The sequence below is a fragment of the Diadema setosum genome, chromosome 17 (assembly GCF_964275005.1).
Source record: "Diadema setosum chromosome 17, eeDiaSeto1, whole genome shotgun sequence".
In the NCBI taxonomy this organism is placed as follows: Eukaryota; Metazoa; Echinodermata; class Echinoidea; order Diadematoida; family Diadematidae; genus Diadema; species Diadema setosum.
The window spans coordinates 35,762,014-35,789,298 of NC_092701.1; the positions used below are offsets into that span (position 1 = coordinate 35,762,014).

General features: G+C 38.9%; 2 protein-coding genes across 2 annotated transcripts; one reads left to right on the forward strand and one right to left on the reverse strand.

Moving 5' to 3' along the window:
* Positions 1-8,372: 8,372 nt before the first annotated feature.
* LOC140240652 (uncharacterized) lies at positions 8,373-14,413 on the forward strand. Its single transcript, XM_072320406.1, has 6 exons — positions 8,373-8,653; positions 9,553-9,695; positions 10,360-10,476; positions 11,148-11,411; positions 12,919-13,130; positions 13,602-14,413. Exons 1-6 carry the CDS (start codon positions 8,373-8,375, stop codon positions 13,950-13,952), a joined length of 1,368 nt encoding a protein of 455 aa, XP_072176507.1. The 3' UTR covers positions 13,953-14,413.
* A 5,752-nt stretch (positions 14,414-20,165) lies between these two features.
* On the reverse strand, positions 20,166-26,827 carry LOC140240369 (large ribosomal subunit protein uL29-like). Its single transcript, XM_072320139.1, has 3 exons — positions 26,690-26,827; positions 21,974-22,110; positions 20,166-20,661 (listed from the first exon to the last, which is right to left on the reverse strand). Exons 1-3 carry the CDS (start codon positions 26,690-26,692, stop codon positions 20,430-20,432), a joined length of 372 nt encoding a protein of 123 aa, XP_072176240.1. The 5' UTR covers positions 26,693-26,827; the 3' UTR covers positions 20,166-20,429.
* Positions 26,828-27,285: the final 458 nt, after the last annotated feature.

Here is a 27,285-nt window from a genome sequence, read left to right on the forward strand (position 1 = left end):
TACTTATTCCAGAAAAACAATAAAAAGTGGGGGTTCATGTGCTCGTTTTTGTGTTAGCAGCACCCCAATATGCTAGAAATCATCCTAGGACCCAAAAATCTGGTTATAAACCTATCGTGGGTGCCATGATTAGGTGGGGTTCATGAATGTCATGCTGTAAATTCAAATCCCATGTCATTTTTACGAAACTTTATCAAATTGTAGAAAAAAGGTTACTTAATGCAGAACAATTGTAAAAATAGGGGGTTCATGTGCTCGCTTTTGTGCTAGCAGAGCCTCCTTGCGATAGAAATCATCGTAAGACCCCCAAATCTGGTCAGGAACCAATGCAGGGATATATACCCTGATATAAAAGACGATGCATGAATCTCATGCGGTTCACTCAAAACCCCATTTTCTTCTTTTTTTTTCAAAAAAAAAACAACAATAAAAAACATGTCAAAATTGCAGTGATATGGTGGAAAATATTCAGAAAGGAAGGTCCATGTGCGTTTTTGTTATTATTTCCCTTACACAGCCATAATGATATGTGGACGCAAGCGTGGAAAACTCCACATTGACGTGCTTGTTTGTTTGTTTGTTTTACCCACTTGCTGTAACCATGTGCAGAAAGTGATAATGGAGGAAAAAGAATAAATATAAGGAAATGGGAGTTTTGGCATTAGTCTGACGGTCCTCCAAAGGAAAAATAAATCTTAATACAATGACGTTGATTGCAAATTGCATGTGTTGGCTGTTGCAGTGGTTGGTAAAGTGCGTGTTGTGAACTATGGAGATGTACCTTGAGTATACACCCCCCCCCCCCCCGAAAAAAAAAAATAAATCTGTGATTCTCCTTTTGTTACACCACATTTTAGTAATCAAAAATTAATATATGAATAGTGGAAGTGATAAATACATGTTTGGTAATACCTTCGTCACCTTTTGTTTTATAACCAAAACAACAACAACAACAACAACAACAACAACAACAACAATATTTTGTATTAGTAATGACAAGTTTAGATCTAATTTAGATTTTAACAGAGATACGCAGATTGTTTTAGTTGTTAGATCTAAAGATGAAATGTGTGTCATATGTTTGTTTTTTTGACGGTTGTTGCTGTTGTTGTTGTTTTTAACACCTTGTCTAGTTGACTGGTAGTCCCCAACTATAGGGCCTATAGGCCCTAGATACCTTAGCACTTGACTTGACCATGTTGATGAACAGATAATGAACTGCATGTCACAAAACAGATCTATGGAACAAACAAACAAACAAACAAACAAACAAACAAACAAATTGAATGTGTGAAAAAGAGGAAGGTTGAAGCAAATCGGAGTGTATAGCATTTTGTCTCCCATTTTCGGGCCCTGCGGCACTACACATGTTAGAGAAGATATCCCATACTGTACATTATTGTTACAAATTGCACATGATTTTTTTTTTAAGATTGGCCTACTCTAATCAAACCGTCATAATATAAAACCTCTAATACTAATGGTATAATATAATTAATCAATTAGAATGAAATGATCTAATGCCACGCCTTACAGCCTTTTTCAACCCGAGACCCACTTTGGTTAGAGAGGCCCAGAAAGATCGAATACGAATCTTTTTTTTTTTATTTCATTCGTGACCGACATCGCTGCCCACCTGCGAGAGCTTCTCGGCCTAACGGTTGAGACAGGTGTGAGAACGAGAAGTACAGGTCTACTGTAGCAAATGCTGTGCTTAGGCTTTAAGAGAGTCCAACCATTATTATAAAATGGGCTTTAGAATCTCAGAAACCTATAGGTCAATTATCGTGCATTGATTTTTTTTTCTGATCCACACTGAGCCATGGGTCCGGTAAAATCCGAACACATGGCTCAAGTCTTGTATAGTGTAGTAGGTGTACCGGACGCATGACAGGGAAAATGGTTGTATTTCATGAATTTTATATTACACAAATGATGCACAGGCCTATTTCGTGGAACAGTGAGTATTGGATACTCTCGTTTAACTTTGGAACAGTCTAAAACCCACTCGCTGCTCTCGTGGATTTAAACAGTTCCAAAGTTAAACTCCCGCATCCAATTCTCATCGATCCACTCTGTCCCGTGCATTATGTTCAAAGACATTGATTACAGCAAAATCAAAGTCTTTAATCAAAGCTGAAGATGTGGAGTGCCCATTCGAAACAATATTGAGGCTCTCCTAATTGATTATGCTTCAATAATAATGTAAGTATAGCCTTTATATCATCCACTTAATGCATTTTTAAAACCTTTAAGCATGACCGGTAACACTGATTTTGGACAAGTGATTGATAGTTATATCTTCTTCTGAACCAGCTTTACATATTGGTATCACTTTAGCTATAGATTCATTTGATCCGGATATCACATTTCATGGAATTTTTTTTTTTTTTGGTTAAATCACATTAAGAATACAAAATGGCTAATTTGGACACATTCATGCCTATCACTTCCTCAAAATGGATGGGTTTGAAAATGGAAAGTGCGGTGAAGTATGTTTCTATGTGCACTGTTATGTCCATAATGTCTATGTTCAGATGGGTTTTAAAAAGTAATTCATAGTCCTCTTTTCTGCACTATTTCTACAACTTTTTTACCGAACCATGCTCTGCTTAAATATTTCTTATTTCATTGTGGTATCAGCTTTAAGTGCAAACCTGAATGGACAAAATAATTCACTAAAAAATCTTCGTAAGCTCTTTTTCAACTCAACTTTCTCAAATTTTCTATACATGTAACTATATCCCTGGAAACCTGTGAATGTTTTCCAGATATTTCATGTTTAACGTTTTGGCAAGACTGAAAAATCATTACGCTGGTTGATTATACTACACTGAATATCTGAAAATGATAATTAATGTTTGAAAGTAAAACTCCAGAAGTTACGTATCTGTTTTTGTTTGTAAACATGTTATTTTTTAGAGTGAATTGTTTTTCACGTGTCGAGTTGTTTGTTACATGTGTGGACACACTGGCGGAGAAAGTTGATCAATGGATATTGTTTGTTTGTTTGTTCATTTCCATCTGAGAAGATGGCTGGATAGCCCATATTCAGCTACGTTAAGCTGGTCTTCTATGGGGTCCTGTTGGATGTGAGGTGTGACCACTTCACCGGGTTAAACACCCTGCACTTCGCGATGAATGAATGAAGCAGGATCTTTTACGTGCACGATTTGTGACTCTCTCACACACAGGACCTCCATTTTATGTCCTATCCGAGGGACAGAGTGTTTTGCTTCTTACTGGAGGGGTCGGTATGATTACACACAACATTGCTCAGTCCAGACTCGGGTTCGAACCTGGGCCCTTAGGATCGTGAGGCAGACTCGCTACCGACTGAGCCAACTCACCGCCCTCATGAGTTGGATATAATCATGAAGTATGACATCAGCAAATCAAAAGGTTCATCTTGGCAAGAATTTGCATTGAATAATCAACACTAAAATCTCCAACAAAATCTACCAAGTTATTTTCTCGTTTTGCAACATCAAAGAGAAATGTATAGGATGATTAGAAATAATGTTTTTATCACCACTAATTTCTACAAAAGTAGATTCCATAAAATACTTGCATATTAGGAAGTTATTCCGAGGCTTATATTTCAGGTCATTTCAGAACACCCCTTTCTTGCTTTATGTTCATTCATTACAAAAGTATAATAATTATTTTGTGTTATGGCATGAATTAAATTCTTTTCACAATGTTTCGGACTTGCAAATTACAGATAATTGCGTTGAAGAGCTAGTGGCTTAAAGGTTAAAGAAAATTCATACTTTATAAATAATATAAAGAAAATATAAAGAAAATTTAAAAAAAAATCATTTTTCATGAAAATTACAAATTCCATCAACTAGATACTGACATAATTGTATGTTAAGGGTAGCAATTATTCCCCCTGCTTTCTGAAAGCGGTAAGTCAATTGCTCTTTCATAACGCTAGAAAAGTGAATTTTTGTTGATTTTCTTTTTTTTTTTTTTTGTCTTTGTATTGTTGTCCACTCATACGTCATAACCTCTAGTAGTCTCCTCATCCAGCGGTTCCAACACCAAAACTTTAAAAATTCATAACTTTTGCATCGATTGTCCGATTTTCCCCAAACCTTCACTGATGTGTTCTACAAAAATGTTGCTGCTTTCACTCAAACCACATTGCTCTTTCATGTCTTTGGGTCTACGTTCCCTTTAACTTTTTGTGTGACATTCATGGGGTGTTCTTTGTTTAGTCCTGGGGTTGATATTTTCATTTCCGTCTTCAAATGAAATATACAATAATAAAAGAAAATACGAAGAAACAGAGCCCATTAAGCCGTAGTTACAAAATACAACTGTTCTTCCTCGGACCACCATACATGCCATATTCAATTGCTTCTTTTGTGAATTCCACTTTCTAAAGAAACAGTTAAAAGATAAATAAGTGGTTACTTATACTTGTTCATTTATCGAAATTCAAAGATGATAATTATTACTATGATTGTACAATGATGGAAGCTTGTGTGATTTGAAATTGTTTGAAAATTATTTACTCATCTAAGCATTATGTATATATTACTCTCAATTGCTTTACATGGAAATGAAATCATTTGAATTTGAATAAGCTGTTGTATAGGCCTACATACACACTTTATTGTCAGGCTATAAAACCTACGCATAAATTTGCACAAACTGGGAAGAGATTCCACTCCTTCTCTACCACCTCCCTGTGTATCATTATAAAATACGGTAAAATTTGTTTAATGCGCGAAAATCAAAATGATAGCTCTAGGTCATGTAGGTCAGCTGCAGAGATTATCAAGTGTTTGACTGGTTTCTGGAACTTGTCCTATACTGTCGCAAAATAATATGCGGAATTCCATATATGGATATCACACTGACTTCCTTCATCGACATGATCAAGCAGCTGGAGTGTCTTTGATTTTTCATTCTTCATTGATTGAATTTCCTGAGCTTTTCAACTTGGCGTCGGTTCGTGACCAGCAGCCGACGCACATGGTATATATAGGAACAGAGGTCCCCCCCCCCCCCTAATTCTGCGAGTCTTGTTCCTCTCGTCTCTCCCCGATTCCGGTTGATATCAGGAACGCAGAGGTCCGCGGCTCCTTTGTTTCACGCTGCATCACTTACAATAGCACCAGTTGGTATTTTATCCAAGTTGCAGGTGGTGCATCGTAGATTCTTAGATTGTTTCTTCTGGAATACTGGTTTTGCCGTGATGAGGGTGAGTTTTTGTATCTGGTTTTTACGGCCACCAGTCGTCAGTATACTACTACAACTACGTGTAGTAGTAGTAGTAGTAGTAGTGATGGTGGTAGTAGTACATAGTAGTAGTAATAGTATTCGTAGTATACTACTAATACTATAGTTGTAGTAGTAGTAGTAAGTAGTGGTCGTAGTAGTAGTACATGTAGTAGTATAAAGTAGTAGTAGTATATAGTAGTAGTAGTATAGTAGTAGTAGTAGTAGTAGTAGTAGTAGTAGTAGTAGTAGTAGTAGTCAGGGGCCGCGGAACCGGGGGGGGGGGGGCTGGGGGGCTGCAGCCCCCCCCCCCCCCCACACACACACACACACTTTTGGTTCGTGAAAAAAAAAGAAAGAAAGGAAAAAAAATAAAAGGGAAAAATCACAACACCCATGAATGTGAATTTCCAAAGATTCCGTCCTTACATTAAGTTCCCGTCTAAGCATCGGCGTAGCAAAAGGGGGAGGGGGGGGGGGGGGGCGATGGGGCAGTCGCCCCCTTAAGATTCTGAATAATTCTGAGTGCACAAGACTTATCACTTACATTCCCTAAAATCAATAGTTCCCTCATGTATAAGGGGAATAGCCTCTTTTAATCAACCCTTTCCTCTCTCAGTTCCTCCGATCATTTTTTTTTTTTTTTATAATTTCCCAAATATTCCATCAAATATGCGTATACGAGATATCTCAATTTCAACTTTTAAAAGGCAAAAGCTCCCTCGTACGGGAAGGGTGGGAATAGCACTCTCCCACGCTTTCTCCCTGTTCGCCCCCCCCCCCCCCCCCACCCCCCCCCCCCCCCACTGTGCATACAATTAAGGAGACTACGGCTACACTTTGAGTTTTCCAAATATATGCCACAAAATGTGTGCACCAAAACGTTCAACTGCAATCAGAAAATACAGAATCTCCCTCATGTAGGAGGGAGAATAGGGCTTATCGCCTCCCACATCATCCTGCTGTCTCCTTCCACAGACTTGCACTTCTCTGATTAACAAATTTCCGGATATTTCAGCAGAAATTTGCGCCAGATTTTTGAATTTCAGTTCTAAAATTGAAAAATTTTACCTCATTAGACTTTGTACTTAGACTTATTAGACTTTTGTACTTTGTACAAAACTCTACCTCATTAGACTTTGTACATACACACAGATGATGCACAAGCGGAATAAGAGCTAAATGCCGTGATTTTGCTGTTAACACTTCCCTGAAAAAACACTCATTATTTCAATTTTTTTTTTGGGGGGGGGGGGAGCTAGAAAAAATTCCAAGTATTGCACCAAAAGTTTGCACCAGATTGCTGAATTTCAGATCTGAAAATGTAAAATCACACGGTCTTCGTGTGGAAGGAAAAACGTCCCTTATGTACACCCTCATGTGCATGCCTTTCCCGTTTGATTGCTTAACAGACAGCGTTCATGAAATTCATTGTAAGAATTAATACAAGAAGTTTATTTAAATGGTACCACTTTATAGGCAAATTGTTCAATGATAATCCACATAAAAATATCATGCTACCTTAAACAAGTGGGGCCGTTTCAATTCGATAAAACACTCAAAAACATGCATCAAATTGCACCATTTACAACATCAAAATGCAAAAAGTTCTCACCGTGGGAGGGGGGATACACCTCCTCCTCTCGCTCGCTCCGCTCGCTCGCATAGTAACGGCCCCCAAGATCATATCCTGGCTACGCCGGTGCGTCTAAGGGGGGGGGGGGGGGGGGGGAGGGGGGCCTGACCTTGACACCCCCCCCCCCCCACACTGAAAAACGTTCCGCGGCCCCTGGTAGAGTGAGTAGTACGTGTAGTAGTAGTAGTAGTAGTAGTAGTACCGGTAGTAATAGTAGTAATAGTAGCAGGTGTAGTAGTGGCAGGAATTTCTTCGCCCTTTCGATCACAATTATTCTCTGAATCCATGACGGTTTATTTTTCTTTTTTGTTTTGTTTATTGTTTCTCATAATTATACCCTTTGGTGTTGGTTGGTATTAGTTTGTAGAGTTTGTCACGTTTTCAGTATCTCCAGCTGAAGCATCACACGACTTTACCGTTCATATACATATATATATATATATATATATATATATATATATATATATATATATATACATGTGTTTGTGTGTGTGTTTGTGTGTGACAGTGTGTGTGTGTGCGTATGTGTCAGCTGTTTCAATTTTGTGTAAGCGTTCTTGCTGATTTAGCTTGTCCGTCATCTTCCAGAGCTTTCTCTCAGCGGCACGTGAGATGGGTACGAGGGAATCCTCACAAAAATATCTTTCAAGAGTGCTGACATTGACTTACGACACAAACAATTAAGATCTTAAAAGGGCATTGATTACAAGAAGTCGGAAGTACAAAATAATGTAGAATGTTTTGGTCGAAAACCATACATGTTGTCCAGATAATAACACGATTTTAGATTAGATATACGCGAGGACCTGCTGAATCAATACGTTTTCAAAATCCTTGGAAAACATCTTTGGCAGAAGAAAATTTGGGTGCACGTCACGAGACCGACATCCACAAATCATACAGCCCATGGGTTCGACACTAAGCAAACAAGGCCCACGAGACCGACACGTTAAGTTTATTTATCTGTCGAACTTGTGCTTTGTTTTCACCTATCCATATCGAACGCTGGAACTCATGGACCTTATTTGCCTACTGTCGAACTCATGGGCTGTTACATGACTCGCGAGTTTCGGGTCCCGTGGGATGACCCCCAAGAAATTGGCCTTTTAATATGGCTACATTAGTTGAGTCACAATTCTTTTGTAGTGGTATAATGCGTGCTAACTTCCATCTCTATAGGCAATACAACACCTTTTTGTAAAAGATTGATTTATCAAATACTAGTAGGCCTACTTAAAAATTTACAACCTCTAAAGTTTAGATTTAAAAAGTGTAATTTGAAGTCCGATTATTTTCGCAACATTAGCCATTCTAATCATGAAAACAGCTTTCCTTCTTATTGTTTTCATATAAATACCTACCCCAATGAAGCTTAAATCCTTATTTTCAAGCTTGCTTTTTCATCGTTTTCTTCCACTTCTCGAGTCTTGCGTATTACATCAGTTTTTTATCAACGGGGTCATTTTTGTTTTATAATGTTCTTGCCTAAAGCGATATATCAGGCATGGATGGTAACACAACGCACACTGGCAAGGCGATCTCTCTCCCCCACACCGGAGACCTTCCTGAGTCAAAAGTCCCAAACACATCTTCGTCCAATGGCACATCAGACGTACTCGGAAATGGCAAGCTACCGCCCACCCGAAACTTCAACGAGAACGGACGGCCACCGGAGTTCGGGAAGAGTTTGCGGGACCGGGAATTTTGCTTCTCGCCCGGGATCTATCCGTTGAACAATGGATCCTACGGAGCGGTTCCGCGGAAGCTGCTCGACATTCAATACCGGTAAGGCCGCATGCAGGGTAATTTCCTTCCATGTATATAGGGGGCATTAACATGGTATTTCACGTATAATTAATCCGACCTGTAGTTGCACAGTACGTTAGCATCTTAAAGTCAAAATACCATCACGTGATAATAATTGTTCGCCAGTCGTTATTGCTTAACGACTGTTTATTTCAGAGAAACCAATTTCATGGTATTCTGCTGTTCAAAATGTCATGATGATATCGCAATCTTGGAGTAACTCTTAACGCTGATTGTCATACTTACTGGGATGTTGGTCATTATTATCTGTTCTTGTATACCGCTTGTGTCAAGTGCGTATTACAAAAATGTGCATGTGCTAATTGTATCACCAAGTGTACTACCAAAAGGTTCACAAATGGGTAATGTTTAAATTAAGATTAAATTGTAGTGTTCATCAGTTCATGTTTCAATCAAATATCATTGTTTCCATTGATCATGTTGATAGTTTTCGCATTTATTTCCGTGGTGTTTTCAAAAGAATAAAGTTTGAATGATTACGTGTTCATGCACTTTCTGATATCTAATTATATATGTATAGCATCGTAATTCAGCGAAAAAAAAAGTATTTACTCAGATTATGAAAAATAATCTATATATTCAGTCAATGGAACTTTCATCCTCGGACTGAAAACCTGTGATAAAGAAAACCATGAACGTACAGAAATTCACAGTTTTTTTTTTATTTTTTATCGTTGTTTATATAAGTCTTGCACGACTTTTCAGTGACTCCAGTAAGCAAATATATGTTATCAGCATAACAATATGAGTATAAGTATTTCATTCTTTATCATTTCATATTGTTAACTAATAAGTAAAGGCGGAAATTCAGGGAAAATACATGAGAGTTCATTTTCCTGATTATGTACTAATGACAGGATGATGCAAGAAAGGGAAGAAAACGCCGAAATGTGGTACACTTTTGAGTCCATGTCTTTCTACATGGATGCAATAAGCAGAGCGGCAGACTTTGTCGGCGCCAAGTCGGGTAACGTCGTGCTGGTAGAAAATGCAACATTTGGTAAGTGAAACAGTGTGTTGCAATTCTTGTTGTTATTCTTAACTGCCGCAGCAGGTACTTGACTTTATTTGATCAAACGCATATCAACCCCTCACCAGTATCAGCTGGATCACATTCTAAACAAAGTAGGTGCAGTATCAGTCCAATTAGTCTGTGTATGAGGGGACACGTCACGAGTTCGACGCTTACGAATCATACAGCCCACGAGTCATACAGCCCACGAGTTATACGGCCCACGAGTCATAAGGCCTGCGAGTGTGACACTAGCAAACAAGGCCCAGGAGACCGACACATGCAGCCCAATGTCGTAGGCTTATCTGTCGAACTTGTGGGCTGTTTTACCTACAGCATTGTTTTCTAATCTATTTGTATGAGTAGCAAAGTGCGCTTAGAAACGTCATTATGAAGCGCCATATAAATGCAATTATTATTATTATTATTATTATAAACATGTTTACATTTTGTATGAATACTTAAAGAAATCAGCCAAGAATAGGTTGTTTAAGCAATATTATGACGAAATAATGATTGCATTTCCTGAAAAAGGTGTATGTCAAAATTGGTGCTGATACGTATATCTTTGAATCGAATCGCATCTATCGTCTATGTTAAATCAGTGTTACGAAAATATTTCTTTGCATCAATACGTTTTGCTCGCATACAGCAACAAACAGCATCCTCAACTCGTTTCCATTTAAGCCTGGCGACCAAATATTGGCGACTAGTCTCAATTTCCGCGGGGTACTCAAGGCCACAGAGATGCTCACCCAACTCCGGCCGGGTGAGCAGATTATAAAGCGTATGATCATAAGTATGCAATTACAACTATGTAAAGTATTGATGGAAATGCATGATGAAGTATTAAGGTAAATGCACACAATCAAAGCCAATTAAAATTTGCCACTGTCCCGATTTGAATTCCAAAGATGACACCGATTGTTATTAAAAGAAAATGGCGCCGTCCAGCTTTGTTCATGTCCGATTTGACACAGTCATGTTTGAATCAAACTTCCAACGCAAGGGAACTGGGGGAAAGATAAAAAAACAACATCAAACCACACCCTGTTGAACTGGTATACTCCATAAAGTGGCTCCTCCCAATTCTACTCTCCTAAAAGTTTTAATGTTCCACCAGAGATTTACACGAAAATAAAACTAAAGAAACGTCACTGGTGCAATTTTGATTTGTTACAATCGACTAGGTACACAGCAACATCATTACGTCGATTGGGAGTAATGGAATTCATAAGTGAATGTGTGATGTCCACATTATTGCCAAAGATATTATAGTGTATTTGAAAACACCCTTAATTCTTCAGGACAAATAAAGAACCGAATAATTGATAGCTTTGAAGCCAAAAGTTGCTCCGTTCTGTTGAGTGAAGGTGAAATATTAATTTCATGACTGAATTGTATTTATAATGCTGCTTCGAATTCATGTCGTGTTGATAGACATCGGTGTGGTTAAGGTCGACATCCCCTTCGACACCACGGCTAGGGACATCATTGACCTCCATATCCAAGCCCTGGACGACAACCCCCGAATCGTGCTGGCTTTGCTCGACCACATTGTGTGCATGTCGGCCATCCTCATGCCCATCCGAGAGCTGGTCGCTGCCTGCCGCAGCCGCGGGGTCATCACCGCCATCGACGGGGCCCATGCTCCCGGACAGTTAGCCCTTAACTTGGAGGAGCTCGGTGCTGATTTCTATTACGGTGATTAACAAAATATTTCGTTTTATCACCATTTTTCTTTCTACGCTGAGTATAATCGAAAGTATGAATTTTTTGGTTTCTATGGTAAAGCTCATAACGTTTACCATTTTCACTTTTTTACACATTATAGGCCTACATTAAAGGACAGTGATTTGGCTCAGTCGGTAGCGCGTCTGCCTCCAAATCCAATTAAGGGACCAAGAGTCTAACCACGGTCTCACCTCCCTGGTATAACTGAGAATGTTGTAGGAACATGTAATCATACTGTACCCTTTAGTAAGAGACAAAGAAGCTCTGTCCCTCGGATAGAACATAAAATAGAGGTCCCGTGTATGAGAGAGTCACAACTCATACACGTAAAAGATCCCGCTTCATTCATTCATCGCAAAGAGCAGGGTGCATATCCCGGTGAAGCGGTCCTGCCTCACATCAAACTAGAGTGTCCAATTGACGACCAACTTTGTCTAGCTAGTGTTGAAGCTGAATATAGGCTATCCAGCCATCTTCTCAGATGGGAAATGAAACAAAACAGAACAAAAACAACTGCACACATTATTCTGCAGATGACGAGACCATCAAGTCCTGATCTCAGAAGAGCATGCAGTTAACGATCGTCTTTTGTCATTTTTCATAAGAGTACAAACACACACACACACACACACACACACACACACGCACGCACGCACACACATATATACACACAAAGCTTTTATTTATCGACTCATCGATGCCTACTCGTTGACTCTTCCTTTTTTAACAGTAAGAATTCATGCATGACATTGCACTAATCGATATGGTCTTGGCTCTGTGCAAGTTTATTGTCCGATTCGACACTAAAACTCGATGAGAACGAGGAGGTCACAGCCTTGATCTTACAGATCGAGCTACATCGAATTTTTCTTCTTCTGGTAGTTGTTTAATTGCTCTCTTTGAAACACGTAAAACCCAATCTTGCTAAATTCCCAAGCTTTTTGCTTCATCAGTTTCTGAAGAATAACTCGACGTGACGTTATGATTATTATTCCATCCGTCTTGCAGTGATCGTACGACTTTGATAGCCGCCGTAAATACTGGTACACAGTATGCAGAGCAGCCGAGATTAGCAAATAGTTTCACCCGGGGTTAGCTGATCAATGAATAGCACTTTCTTTCTGCCTCTTTTTTTCTCTCTTCTTTCTGTTTTCGCATTTTCTTCCTCCTCCCGTTCAGCTTAAAAGATTATAAGATGTCAAATCATGATCAGCACGGCTTGACCTAAAAGATAGTTGCTTTGATTGTACAGCGAACTGATGAAAGAAAATGAGTTCACGCAAACCACAAACATGCACAGCACACGCATACACACAATAAGTTTTATCAAAATTGGTGTTTAAATCATTAAACTAAAATCAAATTAAATCAGATACACATAAAGTTGTATGCACTCCTAGACTTCATTCTTTTTAACTCCCAAACGCGTTTTGTTTTTAACTTGACTATCATTGTTTCTATTGTTTTGAAACTACAGGAAATTTTCACAAGTGGTGTTTTACCCCTCGAGGATGCGCCATTTTTTACATTCACCCAAAGCACCACCCCTGGATACGACCAGCCATTACGTCATACGGGGTATCTAACCTCAACATTCACAAACGCTTCCATCCCCTTGGTACCCAAGACTGCATACCGTACTACGTACTTCCTTATGCTATAGACTTCCATTCGTACCTCGGAGGTTTGGTGAGTACATGACTGTATAGTCATTGCTCAACTCTGAGCAATGACATAAGTCCATAAACGCATAGATCTTTCAATCGGGTTTTCAACATACGTCTTTATAGTCATTGAACAGCTAGTGGTGAGGGGAGGGTGCAGCGATCCGTCCCCACCCCTTCCCCTGATGTCATGACCTATTGGTAATACAGTGTACTGTACTCTCATTACACAAGCCTTGCAAAACTATTCTTGTTTACTAAAATGCCATCTGCGTCAGCCCAGAATACTCAATAAATGCCCGTTTTTAAAAGGAAACGCAAACTGTCAAGGCATTCAGAGGAGCACAAGATGTATTTTTAGGGAAAGTTCTTATCATGAAATTACCTTTCTCTTTGTATTGGTACGTATGTATGCATGGGTAGGTTATTATTGATTCGTAAATTCGTGTTGATTGTTAGTGAATCATATTGCATAATAATCATTATCATTGTATAGGAAAGGATAACTGACTACAACGCCAAACTTCTAATCTGGGCTGCTGAAATGCTGGCTGCTGCGTGGAAAACAAAGTGGTCCAGACGTGATCCAGCGTTGAGGGCGCCTTTCATGTGCCTCGTCAACCTTCCGCCAACACCTCGGTTGACGGAGTACACGGGAATTGGCTACGACGGTCTTCTGAAGTTGCGCCTTGCCATAGCTCGTGAAAGTGGTGTCATCGCCTTTGTGACAGCCGATGGCGAGCAGAATATGTACGTTCGTCTCTCCGCTCAAGTCTACAACTACCGCGAGGAGTACTACGTGCTTCGCGATGCCGTCATCAAAGTCCTAGGTGTGACTCGGGATTAATAATTAGCACCATGGAACATCTAAGAAAGCTAGAGTTGGACCCCGGCCGCAAGGAACGTCTCGATTTGCGCTCCTGATATGCGCTAATTTAAATATATATACATAATATTCTGTGCATATTCTGCAATCATATTCTCCAGTTTGTTAGTGGGTGAAGGGCGGGAGAATATCCAGTTGCAGACGATGTTTGGAAATGGACTCTCCGAGCAAGTTTAGGAAGGTGATGGTAGCATTTTTGCCTTGCAGGGGCGGATCCAGGAATTCTGTAAAAGAAGGGGGCAACTAATATTTCTGTTGCCACTTCCGGGTTCATTTCATTTTTTCTTTTCATTTCTCTTGTTTTCAACGAAAAATAAAGGGGGCGCGCCTGGTGCACCACCTCTGAACCCGCCACTATCTTGTATGATATGATTGTTATGCTTAAAATAGATTGAGACACAACCTTTCACCAGTGTACATATACAGAACTGTATCTACCATCCCAAGTTAGCATTCATTTAATTATAATCACAGAATACAAAATTTACGTGCACTTGTCATAACCTAATGTGTGTTTATCTCAATGCTGCATTATTTATAGACAGGATTAAAGTGTAAATGATCATAATCAAACATGATTTAATCACAATTCTGAAAAGCATTTGTCTTTATTCCTGTGCAAGTGTCACTACGTACACATATCTACGGTCAACTCGACACCGGAAAACTGCATAAGGTTATACAGCTAACTCTCGTCAGAGAATGTTCACATCGATCGTATTTATGTGCTCATCGGTAACGGTCGACTACAGTCAAGATTTTGTGTTTTCTCAAAAGACATCAGTGATGGCGCTGTACACAATAATAACGAGGTTTCTCAAATATTTCTGAGCCCTGGCCAACCTTCCCGCTCCATGGTATCCCCACGCTACACGGGCAATGTTTGACCACGGAGGTTTTATACCTGGAGTTCCAACTGGCGGTAATTATTCAAACAGTTGTCAGATTTCTATTGATGTACAAAAGAATTCCACAGGTGCACTTGTGCCTTTGATGATCGATGTTCGAAGCCGCCGCCTTGCTGAGCAATCTGAAGATTCATTTTGAACATTTATCATAATGTTGGCCATATTTCGCTTATTTATCTATTCAATGAAATGAAATTTCACTTAATGATAAAGCATGTAAAACAAAAGTCAATTCCGTCCAGAAATTTGTGCAAAAGTGTAAATCAGAGATGTATCATGAGAAAATGTTTAAAACTGTACCTTCCTGGAAAGCTGGTTCTATCACTTTTCCGCTTAATTTCCACAAATGAAACTAATATGGAACAATCTTCAAGTATAATTCTTTATTGATAGATATATCAGATTAGTGCCCGGGTATGCCCAGTCGAGTAATTTTTATCTTTATTTCAGCATTTTTTTTTTTTTTGCTCAATTTCTATTCGCGCAACCTCGTGTCTGTACCATCTACTTTTGATAAGGAGGGATAGCGAAAAGTAATTACAATGTACCATCACAAAGACATATCTTCCTTAGAAAGTGGCTGGTGATTATGTAATGAGACACGAGTCAGTTGTCTTCCTATCTGCGCGGCAGATCCTGTTTGGCACATGCTTCAAATATTTTTGAGCGGCGGCTTCGAACATCTAGCAAAGGAAATAAGAAGGTTGTTACTCCATTCTCTTGAACCTCCTTGGTTTGACACACAATAATATCAGATTTTTTGACGCAGAATTTGACTTCATTTTGGGCAAGAATTGAACTTTAGCAACCTTGACCTATGTATATAGAAACAACCTCCTGGAAATGTGTCACAAAATATAAGCCCCTCATGAAGATGGTTGGGACCGAATAATTTCTTCTTCTTCTTTTTTTCAGGGAACCCCGTTATAACCCAGACTTAAAAAACTGACAATTATTATACGTTATTTTGTCAGGTTTTTCATAATATCCGAGACCCTGTTTACAGTGCGAGGCTCGGCCGCGGCCGAGCCCAGCCTCGCTTCAGTGTAAACGCGCAAAAGGCCAAATTAGTCGGGTACCGAAGGGGGGGGGGGGGGGGGGGGTCACCGTGCACCCCCCCCCCCCCCCCCCGGACTCCTCGAAACTTACATTTTCAGGATCCTCATGACATACCAAAACATAATCAAGATGTTAACAGGAACGAAAAGTGGCTGTTCTAGGTGAAATTTAATGTATTCTATTGTTTTTCATAATTTCTTATGTATTTCTTTGTTTTTCAACTTTTTCAACTTTTGTTTTTTCTTTGTTTTTCTATTGGAAATTGTCACTGATCACTTTTCTACCATAATTAGCAATTTTGGTCAAGTCTCGCACAACTTTTGAGACCAAATTTGCAACATCCGCGTATACTTTTGCGAAGTCACGCATTGTAAACGGGTCCGAGTCTCCGAGTGCAAGAAATGAGACAGGCAAAATCACATTGCATTGGAGGACTAGCCTCATGTAAAGAGCACTCGACTTACCTCTTTCAGAAAGCAGGGGGAATAATCACTACAATGTACCAAGTATCCTTTAATAACGGATATGTACTTTTTATGAAAAATGTAATTTTGTGAATTCTTTCATAATGTTGTCCATAGTGACGTCACGAAGGTAGCAAAATGTGAAGTTTCCTTATGCGGCAATGACGGCACCAAAACTTTTGAAAATTCATAACTTTAACCCAAGAACCAGGCCGGGCTTTTTGGGGTATTCTGTGGCCAGGGAAAGGTTGATTCAACCCCCCGAGATCTCGGCCGTCGATCGTCGCGCAATCGCCATGAAAATTGGCACATACATTACCTGTGGCGTAATCTACCAAACTCTACAAAAAGAAATCACTAAATTTTCAATATATCAATGATTATGCTAGTACTGTATAAAGCAAAGCTCCTAGAATCCTAACTTTTGGTGATAACATTCCTTGTCGCATTCCTTACGATGTACTTGAAATAAAAATCTGGTATAAAAATTAATTTCTTATGTATTGTATTGTTTTAAGAAATTTTAATGTATTTATTTGTTTTTCGACCTTTTGTTTTATCATTTTTTCACAAAATTTATGACAGAACCTATTTCAATCATAATTATGCTAAAATTAATTGATTTCAGCCTATGAAAGTGAAAATAACATTTTTATAAAATAAGGTGAGAAAATTAAAACTCCATTTGCATAGATTTTGTACACAAAATCACTTTTTTGAGCCATTCTCCTCTTAAAATGACGCTCTGGGGTATGAGCCTCTCAGAGTAAAAGCGTACCCAATCTGCCAAAGAATCAAGTCATCCCTCTCTTACAAACTTATGCATTAATTAGTAGCTGTATTCTGCATGCTAATTAGGCAAAACTGTAGCTGCCGTCCAAGCTGCCATCCCAGTGCACTGGCAGCTAGGCAGGTAGCGTACCCCGCAACAGTGGTGTAATCTATGCTACCCTGCGCAAAATTGTAGTCCCTTCTTCAAAAAAATAAAGTAATCTTTATGTGAAAATCATACATGTTTTACCGCATTAGATATTGAGAAACCTACCATGCACATCTTTGTGCAAAAATGAGTGAATCCCTGAAACATCATTAGGTGATCCGAGTATCCTCTCGGATCACCTTCTGTATCTGTACGGATTCTTTGGTTCTTCTTCTTCTTCTTCTTTATTTCTCCTCAAAAGTTGTGTTTCGATTAGCTCAGAAAGTGTTCCTCCTATCAATTTCAAAATTATACCATACATGTATCATGTCCCAAAGTCGACAAATTTTGTAAAATCATAGTGATCAGTCAGCGGTGACGTCACTATGACGTCATTATATGAAAACACATTTTCATGCATATCTCATTAATGGAAAGGAATTTTTCAATGAAATTTACGTCACGTATATTTCAAGTCAAGCGCATTCTACTCATATTATCAAAATTCACATTCATTATTAAAAAGTGCGCGTACACGCGCGTTGAAATATTTGTATGCTCAAATCGAGCTCAAATTTTTTTTGCACACGTTTCAGACCATTTGGAGCATTTTTTGAAAAATTGAAAAAATTGGACGGACGCGTACGCGCGCGCGCATATACGCACGCACAGCTCATATGCAATAGAAATATCCCGTTTTTTCACTTTGATCGGATACCTGAAAGGTCAAGGAATATTTCTACCAAGTTTCAAGTCAATCCGACTCAATATGACGTCATACGGGCCCGTCAAAGTTGAAATTCCGCGCGCGCGTCAATGGCGATATACAGTGCAACTATGCCAAAAAACCGCCAATTTTTGAATCCGATTTTACTCGTCAGGATGGACGGTGACCCCCCGTTTTCTTTACATATTCTGAAAGCTGATGAGTTGTACATGCCATTTCATGGGTTGGCGAAGCTGAAAAAATGATGAAAAGATATCAAATTTCTTAATAAAGTAAAAAAAGTAAATTTTCAAAATGACGTCATGAAAATTCAAGTTCACTCGAGCGTATTTCATTTATCCTTTGCCGATTTTCACACAAATTTCAGTATGTTGTAGCTTATTAAATGCTCTTTCATTAATATAATAACAGCATTTTGATTGGATGACGGCATCACCTCGTAAAAATGGATTAAAAGTAATTTTGTCAAATTTGGCCAGTTTACGTGTTATCTCTATGGGAGTGCAGTTTTTCTGGAAATGAAAATTGACATGACTATCTTTCTCGAGCACTATCTCACTTATGCTTCGGTGAACTTCTCCCAACTTTTAATATGTTGTAGCTGAGACTTTGGGCTATCGTAAGTGTGCCCTTCATTTTTTCATACGACGTCGGCATCATGTCAAAAAAATTGGTTGAAATTAAAGCTTCTCTTCGATGTATTGAAATATTTCTTCCTTTCTGCAACTTTCTTTGCAATAACTCAAGAACGACAGCCCCTTTCGCCCCCATATTTTGCACATGTTTAGTTCATGTTACGTACATTTTTTCATAAAATAACAACTACTTGATCGGACACCATGTTGGGTATGTAAATTAGGGTCAAAGGTCATAAATATTTCATCCTGTATCTTAGTAAATACATGTCCTATCTTTCCCATATTTTGCACACGTAAAGACCATGTTACAAGGATCATTTCACAAAATAGCCACTTTTTGCTCAGATGCCATCTTGTCTGTGCAAAGTAGGGTCAAAGGTCATATGTACTTTTTTCTGTATCTTCGTTATGACGTGTTATCTCTATGGGAGGGAATTTTTCTAGATGTAAAAGTTGACATGATTGTCTTAATCGAGCACTAGCTCACTTACCCTTCGGTGAATTTCTCCCAGATTTTAATATGTTGTAGCTGAGACCTTGCGCTATCAGAAATGTGCCTTTTGTTTTTTCATACGATGTCTGGATCATGCTAAAAAAAAACTTGGTTGAAATTAAAGCTTATCTTCGATGTATTGAGATATTTCTTTCTTTCTGCAACTTTCTTTGCAATAACTCAAGAAAAACAGCCTCTATCACCCCCATATTTTGCACATGTTTAGTTCATGTCACGTACATTATTTCATAAAATAACAATTACTTGATCGGACACCATCTTGGGTATGTAAATTAGGGTCAAAGGTCATAAATGTTTCGTCCTGTATCTTGGTGAATACTTGTCCTATCTTTCCAATATTTTGCACACGCAAAGACCATTTTACAAGAATCATTTCACAAAAAACTACTTTTTGCTCAGATGCCATCTTTGGTGTGCAAAATGGGGTCAAAGGTCAAATATACATCATTCTGTATCTTCGTTAGTGCATACGGAATTCGGTACCAAAGATGGCAGGTCTGACTCCCTTTTCTAACTGAAACTCCAAACATCACATGGCCAATGTCCCCTCAACACAGATGAAACCTGTATGGTCATGCCTATTGGGATCAGGACTCAAATCATTGATTTCCCAATAGATCGGATCACCTAATTTGTCAGTGTTGACAAATTCCGAGTCTAGTTCATATTTTACTTTTAATTCTATTCTGATGAAATTTTCACTCTTGCGCTGGTAACATTTTACTCTTTCTTCTCACATGAACTTGTAGCTGGCATAGTTTTGCAAGAAGTACGTAAGTGCTGAAGAAGTTTGTGATCTTACCATCCAAACTACGTGAAACAAAACAGCAGGTATTAAAACTATGCATTGATTTGCACAGTGACTGCTCCGACTATGGCAATCTGTGTTCGCAAAAGTGTCTGAACTGAATTCCACACATGAATACACACCAAGACAAGACTGACTTTTGATGTTTGTGGAGTAGATTTTATTGTCCACCTGGCATTTGGCATAAGATGGTAACACGCTACCTAAGTTAACAGAAGTAGGAGATATGCCATTGCGGAAGAAGACTAGGAGATCCTTTCGAATACCTTGGGTGGCACCGGTTGGGTCTGTCTACACTCAAGGTTGCTATGGCTGTTTTGGGTAGAGTTGAAAAATGTGGTTTACGGTCCATGCAGTGTGTTTGCAATCATTGTATGATAAATGAGTAACGGAGTCCCAGTCTATGCCCTGACGGCGTATTTGCGCATTGGGTATGTGCTGGCCTTTCGGATCTGCTTGCTGGTGCGGCGGTTGAGCTCGGAGCGGCTGAGCTGGCGGCGGATGGCACGGGTCTTCTTGGGGCGCAGGTCCAGGGGCTTAAACTTCCTGTTGCGGTAAAACTTGCGCAGGTTTTCCTTCTGCGTCTGATTCATGACAGTCCTCACCCGGGCAATGCTCTTACGGATGACACGGCTATTCCAAACAAAACAACAAGAAAGAGAAAAGCAAAATTATACTGATTAAATCTTATCTCACTAAAATCAGTATTGATGAATATCAATAGATGATGTAATCCATTGGGGGATGATAAAACACTGCAAAGAGATTATAAGATGCAAGCTGCTCACTAGATTATCCAAAATCATCAATGAAGTTTACTAGGTAAAGTGGATGTAAACGAAAACTGTAATTACTCCACTTGTGGCTACAAAATATATGATTTGTATTTTATGCCTGCATAGGCTTGTCCCAACATTTTCTGTATTTAAATCATATTTGTGAACACAAAATTAATTTACTGTCTCCTTTTATACAGAGCTGATATAGGGACTGTGAGGGGTTATTGCCCCTACCTACAGTAGTACTCCCCTCCCCCCCCCCCCCCCCAAAAAAAAATGTATACATGTTCTGCGGACCCTGTGATATACAAATGTAGGAGCAAACCTAACACCTATACCACCCTGTTTTAGGGTCAAATACATATGACATTATCATCACAATGAGGTAAAATTATAGCAAGTCTTGCAGATGATAGAGTCGAGTCCTTTGAAGTTTATCACTGATTGGTGCATTGAACAAACATCATCAAGATCAATTACAGTGCACTCCCATTAGTAACTATGTGATTATAACAAAATTCTTGTTAAATGTGGTAAACATTCGGGTCAACAGATTAATATCACCTATATTTCAGTTTCAGTAAGTTTTATTTCTCCACTTGTACATAACAGAAAATGAACATATTATCCACAAGTCATTAAAATATAAACAAAATTTTGCATTACAAATATATAATCATGTGAAATAATACATAAATATCATTTCAGATCTTTAATTGTACAGGTGGAGGAGACCGTTATCAATAAGCAAAAAACTTGGCTTGGACAACAGCCTCTGAACATAATATGCCTCATAACAATTTTTTATTTAACCAAACATGTCTTTGAGTGCTTCATTGTTTGGGTATAACTAAAATTTGATACAATGCACTCCTGTTATAATGAAATTCCAGTTACAATGAAGTAAAAATTCAAGCGGTAACATTATCGGATCTTTGTGGGTTTTTTTTTTTATTTTTCTGTTATGACAAAATTTCTATTAAACGAAAGAAAAATACCGGTCCCAAGGACTTTGTTATAGCGGGAGTTCACTGTATATTGAAGGCAAATGGTACACTGCCAGACTTGGGACTTTCTCATAATGGGAATGCACTGTACTGAATTAACAATCCAAATAATCCAAACTCCAGCGATGTCACGCAGTACTCCATACATCCTCTACTCACATCTTGGCAAGCTTGGATGCCTGCCCACCCGTCACCTTGGCAACCCTGAGCTGAGCCAACTCCTGCTTCAGCTTGTTGAGGTTCTCCTCCAGCTCCTCCTTCTTTTTGCCACGCAGTTCATGGGCCTTGATGCGCGTCTGTGTGCAGACAAGAGAACAGAGGTTAAAGGGTGAAGCCACTTCGTATACAATACTTCACAGCAAAGGGAAAGAACAGCAAACACTGAGCATTCAAATTCATGAAATTCTTCTGTCCAGATGTTTTCATTGTAACTGATTGACAATCGTGTTGCAGGAGTTGATGTAGGACAATTGTCAATCAGTTGCAATTACTGAACATACTTGACAAACAGGAACTAAACCAGGCCAAGCAATTTACTACACTCAGCTGTCAGGTAATTAAAAAACAAAAACAAACAAATTGTATTTACTTACTTGGAGCATTCATATTAAAGACTGGAGTTAATGTTAACATTCATGAAACAGCTGCTCTCTGTAAGAAAGTCTTCTGCCAAAAATAAATGCTTGTTAACGCCCGACACTAGTAGATAAAATAGTTTTTACAACTTAGTGATGGGTAGCACAATCTTTAAATCACACTTTCCCCACTTCCTCCTTCTCTCCTCCTTCAGTATCTGAATCTGAATCTGGATCTGGATAGTTTTGTCAGCAAAGTGTTCTCAGCACCCATGCTAACTTGGTGACATGGGTTCCATGACATTTACTCCTGCGACAATTGCTCCCATGAAATATCTGCATGCTGAGCCAAACACAAATTGTACCCACAAACATAACCATAACCCTAATCCTCACATCAAAGTAAACTTAACCCTAAAGTAATAGAAGAAAATAAGACCACAGTGATTGTTGCAAGAGCAAATGTCTCCAGTAATATGAGAAGGGCATGGTGTTTGTAACTATTATAACAGCTCTGACTCAAGCAAATCAACACTTTATAATGCTATGAAGTAAATCTGGTCATTTTTGCATACTGTCTGTGAATGCTGTCATCTTGGCAAACATGAGGAGGTCACAATTGACATTTTCGCGAGATCTTGTTTTCGCGATGTGACATGGAGGCTACCTCAAGTGTACTAGAATGGTCTAATGCCTATCTGTTTGTGACATTTTTGCATACTACTGCTACATTCACAATCAAAGACTCAAATGCTATTTGACTAAGCTGTGCAGAACTTCAACTTACAACTCAGCACAGCAAAGACATTGCTCTAACAAGCTCTACTGTGAATTCCGCCGTTCATCAACTCTTAGGCACCGTTTGTGCAAGTGTCCTGCGGCATCCAGCGCAGACAGTGCGCAAGCCATGCAGAGCTGTGGAATTTTCAGAGCAAGCTTGCACACACACGGGAGGTTTCTGTAGATAGTATTTATATTGTATGGCTTGTCTGCTTGGGGTGCTTGCACAAAAAGCACCGAAAGGCTGGTGGACAGGGGAATTCACGAACCCATAATACCCACATAGTGATTAGTTTGCTGACAAATTCAAGTACCTTGTATCAGTGTGGAATAGTAATTAGGAAAATATGCACATAGTCAAGTCATGATCAACGTAACATTGTGATTTAATTCTTTCTTTTCACAAATATTTGTAAAATGTTAACCTTCAGTTTCATGGGGCTGATTTGTGCTCTGTTAGTAAAGGTGAGAGCCAGAGAAAAAAGCACCAAAAATTTTGAGTCACATCAGACCGATAGACGTGCACATATGTGGCAGCAGCCTGGCATTGAGCGAACCCGTGCACTGGCACCCATGCTTCTGTGCGTCGCTGCACATTGGTTAATTAAAATTCAGTTTTTGTCAAAATTAACATAGGCCTACAGATTTTTTTTTTTTCCATTATGGAGGAGAGCTCTACAGCGGACATTTGTGACATGAAAATGATGAATGATGCATGCATGTGTAACGACAACAAAAATCACTGTGGGTTGTCTGTGCTGTGCAAACTTGCAACATTTTATACATTGGATGTGAGATGGATGATTAGTGAAGGAGGAGGTCTCATGAGCGCTTCAGGGAGGTGCTCAGTCAGACCGCAACGCTGCTGTTAATGAGCTCAAATCAAAAATTTATCGTACGCGCAGGGTTTTGCGCATGTCCTTCTCAACACCCGAGATTTTGCGAGATAATTCAGAGACAAAGTGCATGGTCTACGAGATTCATTTATTGACGACATGAAGATCTACTCTCCGTGACTAATTGACATGATTTGTGAATATTTGATATTAATCAGACCTTTTAATGCTTATATCATGTGAAATGAATTTATGATACCGTTATTCTTATCACCGCATCCTACTGACATTTTTAAAAACGATCCTAGAACATATTATGACAAGGCTTTCTATTCATTGATCACCCGACCCGTTCCAAAGTTGAATCAACTCATTACTGATATCCAACATTCTAGAGATTCTTGTTATAATAGCACAGTAAGAACTGAATCGGTCCCTCGCTTAGAAAACTATAAAAATTGAAAGTCTCGTCGAGTGAAAATCGTGGAGTGGCAATTTGAGATACATGCATGATCATGTGCTCTCAGGGTATCATTAGTTAAATTACTCAGCGATGTATACAGTGGAATTAGATGGAATAATTATTGTAATTCACAATAGAGATCCCCGTAGAACTATGTGTGCACAATAAGTTTTAGATCTTTTATTATTGATTAATAATGAGCCATTCATTAATGCAACAGGTACTGCTAGCTGAGTAAACGAAGTCCAAGCCAAAGTTGAGCTGTCGATCAGAGTGGAGTGTTGTTCTTGTTGTTGACGTGGAGATCTTAGCCCGAGCGCGTATACATACATCGTGCGCACACACACACACACTCATAGGGTCCTACACTTTATCTACACACAGAGTATTGTATGTACACCACACGTTTACTGTCCTTCCGCGCTGACCAACTGTTTCAACTCTCCACTCAGAGGGAATTAACCAATCAGAAACGCGTATTCGCGGCAAACTGAAATCTCATCAAAAATTAGCTGTACAACGCAATGGGCAATTCCGCGGTTAGTAACGTTACATTTGAACAAATTTAGATATTTGTTTTTACCACTAAATTACTATTTATTCATTTCAAGTCAAAATTATGTCAAAAAACATGTTCATCCTTCCTAGGTTTATGATACAGAAAAGAATGAACACAATCCAAGAAATATTAGAATTGCTATAGCAACTTAAAGGGCTGGTTAGTAACGTTACGAAAAAAGGACATGACAAAAAAATCAATGTCTTGTAACAAAAAGTGTGCAAAAATTCAAGTTACTTCAAACAAAGTGTTGCATTAATTTCAATTATTGCATCATGACAAATGTTCATGCAAATTTTTTTAGCAGTTCGAACGATAATTTTTTAGCTAGACCCTCAAAAGCATGGTTAGTAACGTTACGGTTAGTAACGTTACATTTGTCCGGAGTAATTCCGCAGGTCATTTCACCCTTTTGTAATTGACAAAATGTCACATGACTTCTGGAGTATTTAAATGTATTCATCTTTTACCCTTTAGCAAAACTTTGAGGAAAAAATTTCAAAGGAACCCACTGTAATTTGCATTTAAGTGAATTTCAGCGTCCCCAGTCCCACGTACATTTTAAATGATGGTTTTAGATCTCGCAAAATCAATAAATACGAAAAATAAAATCTACTGAATTTGAAAGACCCTAATGATTGGTGAACATCCATGGCATTAGTTGATACCTAGATCAAAGGGTAAGATAAAGAGGCACATTTCTTTTATCCATGTCATGTCCACCTAACTGCGGAATTGCCCCAATGATTTATTCGATCACCTGACCCGTTCCAATAATCAGTCCACATGAAGTCATCATATTTCCATAGTATGATATTTCCTCTTTCATTTCATACCTCTTCGATTTTGGTCCACGTTTATTTCATTGTTCTAATGTACCCCCTAAGAAAAATGAAAAATATGCAAATTTCATGTTTTATAATTTCCTTGCTCAGTATATTTTATATGTCACAACCTTTCAAGTAGTCGGATGTCATTAAAGTACAACTTTTCAGCTTTTTATCGATGTATTAATCAGGAAGATTGGTAATGTCGTTTAGATTTACAGGGACTCTAAAAATATGGTCTTCCAGATCCAGCTCATTACGTATTCATGTCCGCAAGGTCCATGCATACGCGTACGATAAATGAGAAGGCTTTTCAGGGTGTTGCGGTCTGACTGTGCTCCTCATATCGTATGAGGGGGAGAGCACCGTTTGTTGTGAGCAGGACCCCCCCCCCCCCCCACCCCCCAAGACTACAACTCTCCTGCTTTCGACGGGAGATCTCCAAAAGTGCGCGATCGCATCAAAATGAACGATAACGAGCACATGTCAAAAATCTATTGTTGACTTAAATGGGTATAGGTCTAGGCCTAAGCTATAATCCGCCATCACATGGAATCGCAGTCATATTAATACGGGCATCGTTCTATTCTGGGGAATGAACAAACATGAACAGAACATGAAAATTAGCCCACGGGACTACACAATTCGCAACCGATACCCGTTTAACGTGTGATCAAATTTTTGCTAAATATTCCGTAGAAACTTTGTAAATGGATACAGTATTGTACCTAGACGTTTAAGAATATACAGTTCTTCATAAACAAGGACTCCATGTTATGATACGGGCATAGATGACAACGATTTAACCCGATTGACTTCTACATTATCATCGTACCATTTTGATTGCTCGACAGTGCCAAGAGAAAGGAAGAATATCCGGTCAGGTCAATCCTACCAAGGTTGTACTTCCGCGCACACTTCAACTACACGTTCTACAACAACCTTGTAACCACCTAGTCTAAATTCTAGACAGTTCGAATTAAGTGAGCACTCGTAAGTATTACTGTACTAAGTATCCCCGTAACAGAGGATGTAGAGTGGTGGTTGCACTATCAATTTCGGCAATCTTAGTTTCAAAGAAGGAAGTAAAAACGCATCCTCATGTATACCTGTAAATCAGTTTGTTTACTATGAAAGCTCTCTGCGTCTGTGTATGTTATAAGATCAACTGCATCGATATCTTTTTGGTCATCATAATTCCATGGTAGGCCTATTATACTGTGCCATTAAGCCACGGGCGGTATCAGTGGGAAGTTTGATTTAAAAAAACAAAAAAGGAAACGAAAGGGATATCCATAGCACGTTGTTCTATTTAAATCATGACAGCTGACGTTGAACAATAACTGGAAGTGTGATCGCGTTAAGGAAAGCATTTGTCCGGCCAACGACTATGATTATCTTATATTTCATTATAAAAAAAAAAGAGCATTA

What these genes read in the sequence shown, in the direction of transcription:
- LOC140240652 (XM_072320406.1), top strand. Translation starts at nt 8,373, where the DNA reads ATGGATGGTAACACAACGCACACTGGCAAGGCGATCTCTCTCCCCCAC. An exon ending in CGGTGCTGATTTCTATTACG is followed by an intron (nt 11,412 to 12,918) that starts GTGATTAACAAA and finishes TTGAAACTACAG; the next exon opens with GAAATTTTCACAAGTGGTGT. An exon ending in ATTCGTACCTCGGAGGTTTG is followed by an intron (nt 13,131 to 13,601) that starts GTGAGTACATGA and finishes ATCATTGTATAG; the next exon opens with GAAAGGATAACTGACTACAA.
- LOC140240369 (XM_072320139.1), bottom strand. An exon ending in GCATCCAAGCTTGCCAAGAT is followed by an intron (nt 20,662 to 21,973) that starts GTGAGTAGAGGA and finishes TGTTTGGAATAG; the next exon opens with CCGTGTCATCCGTAAGAGCA.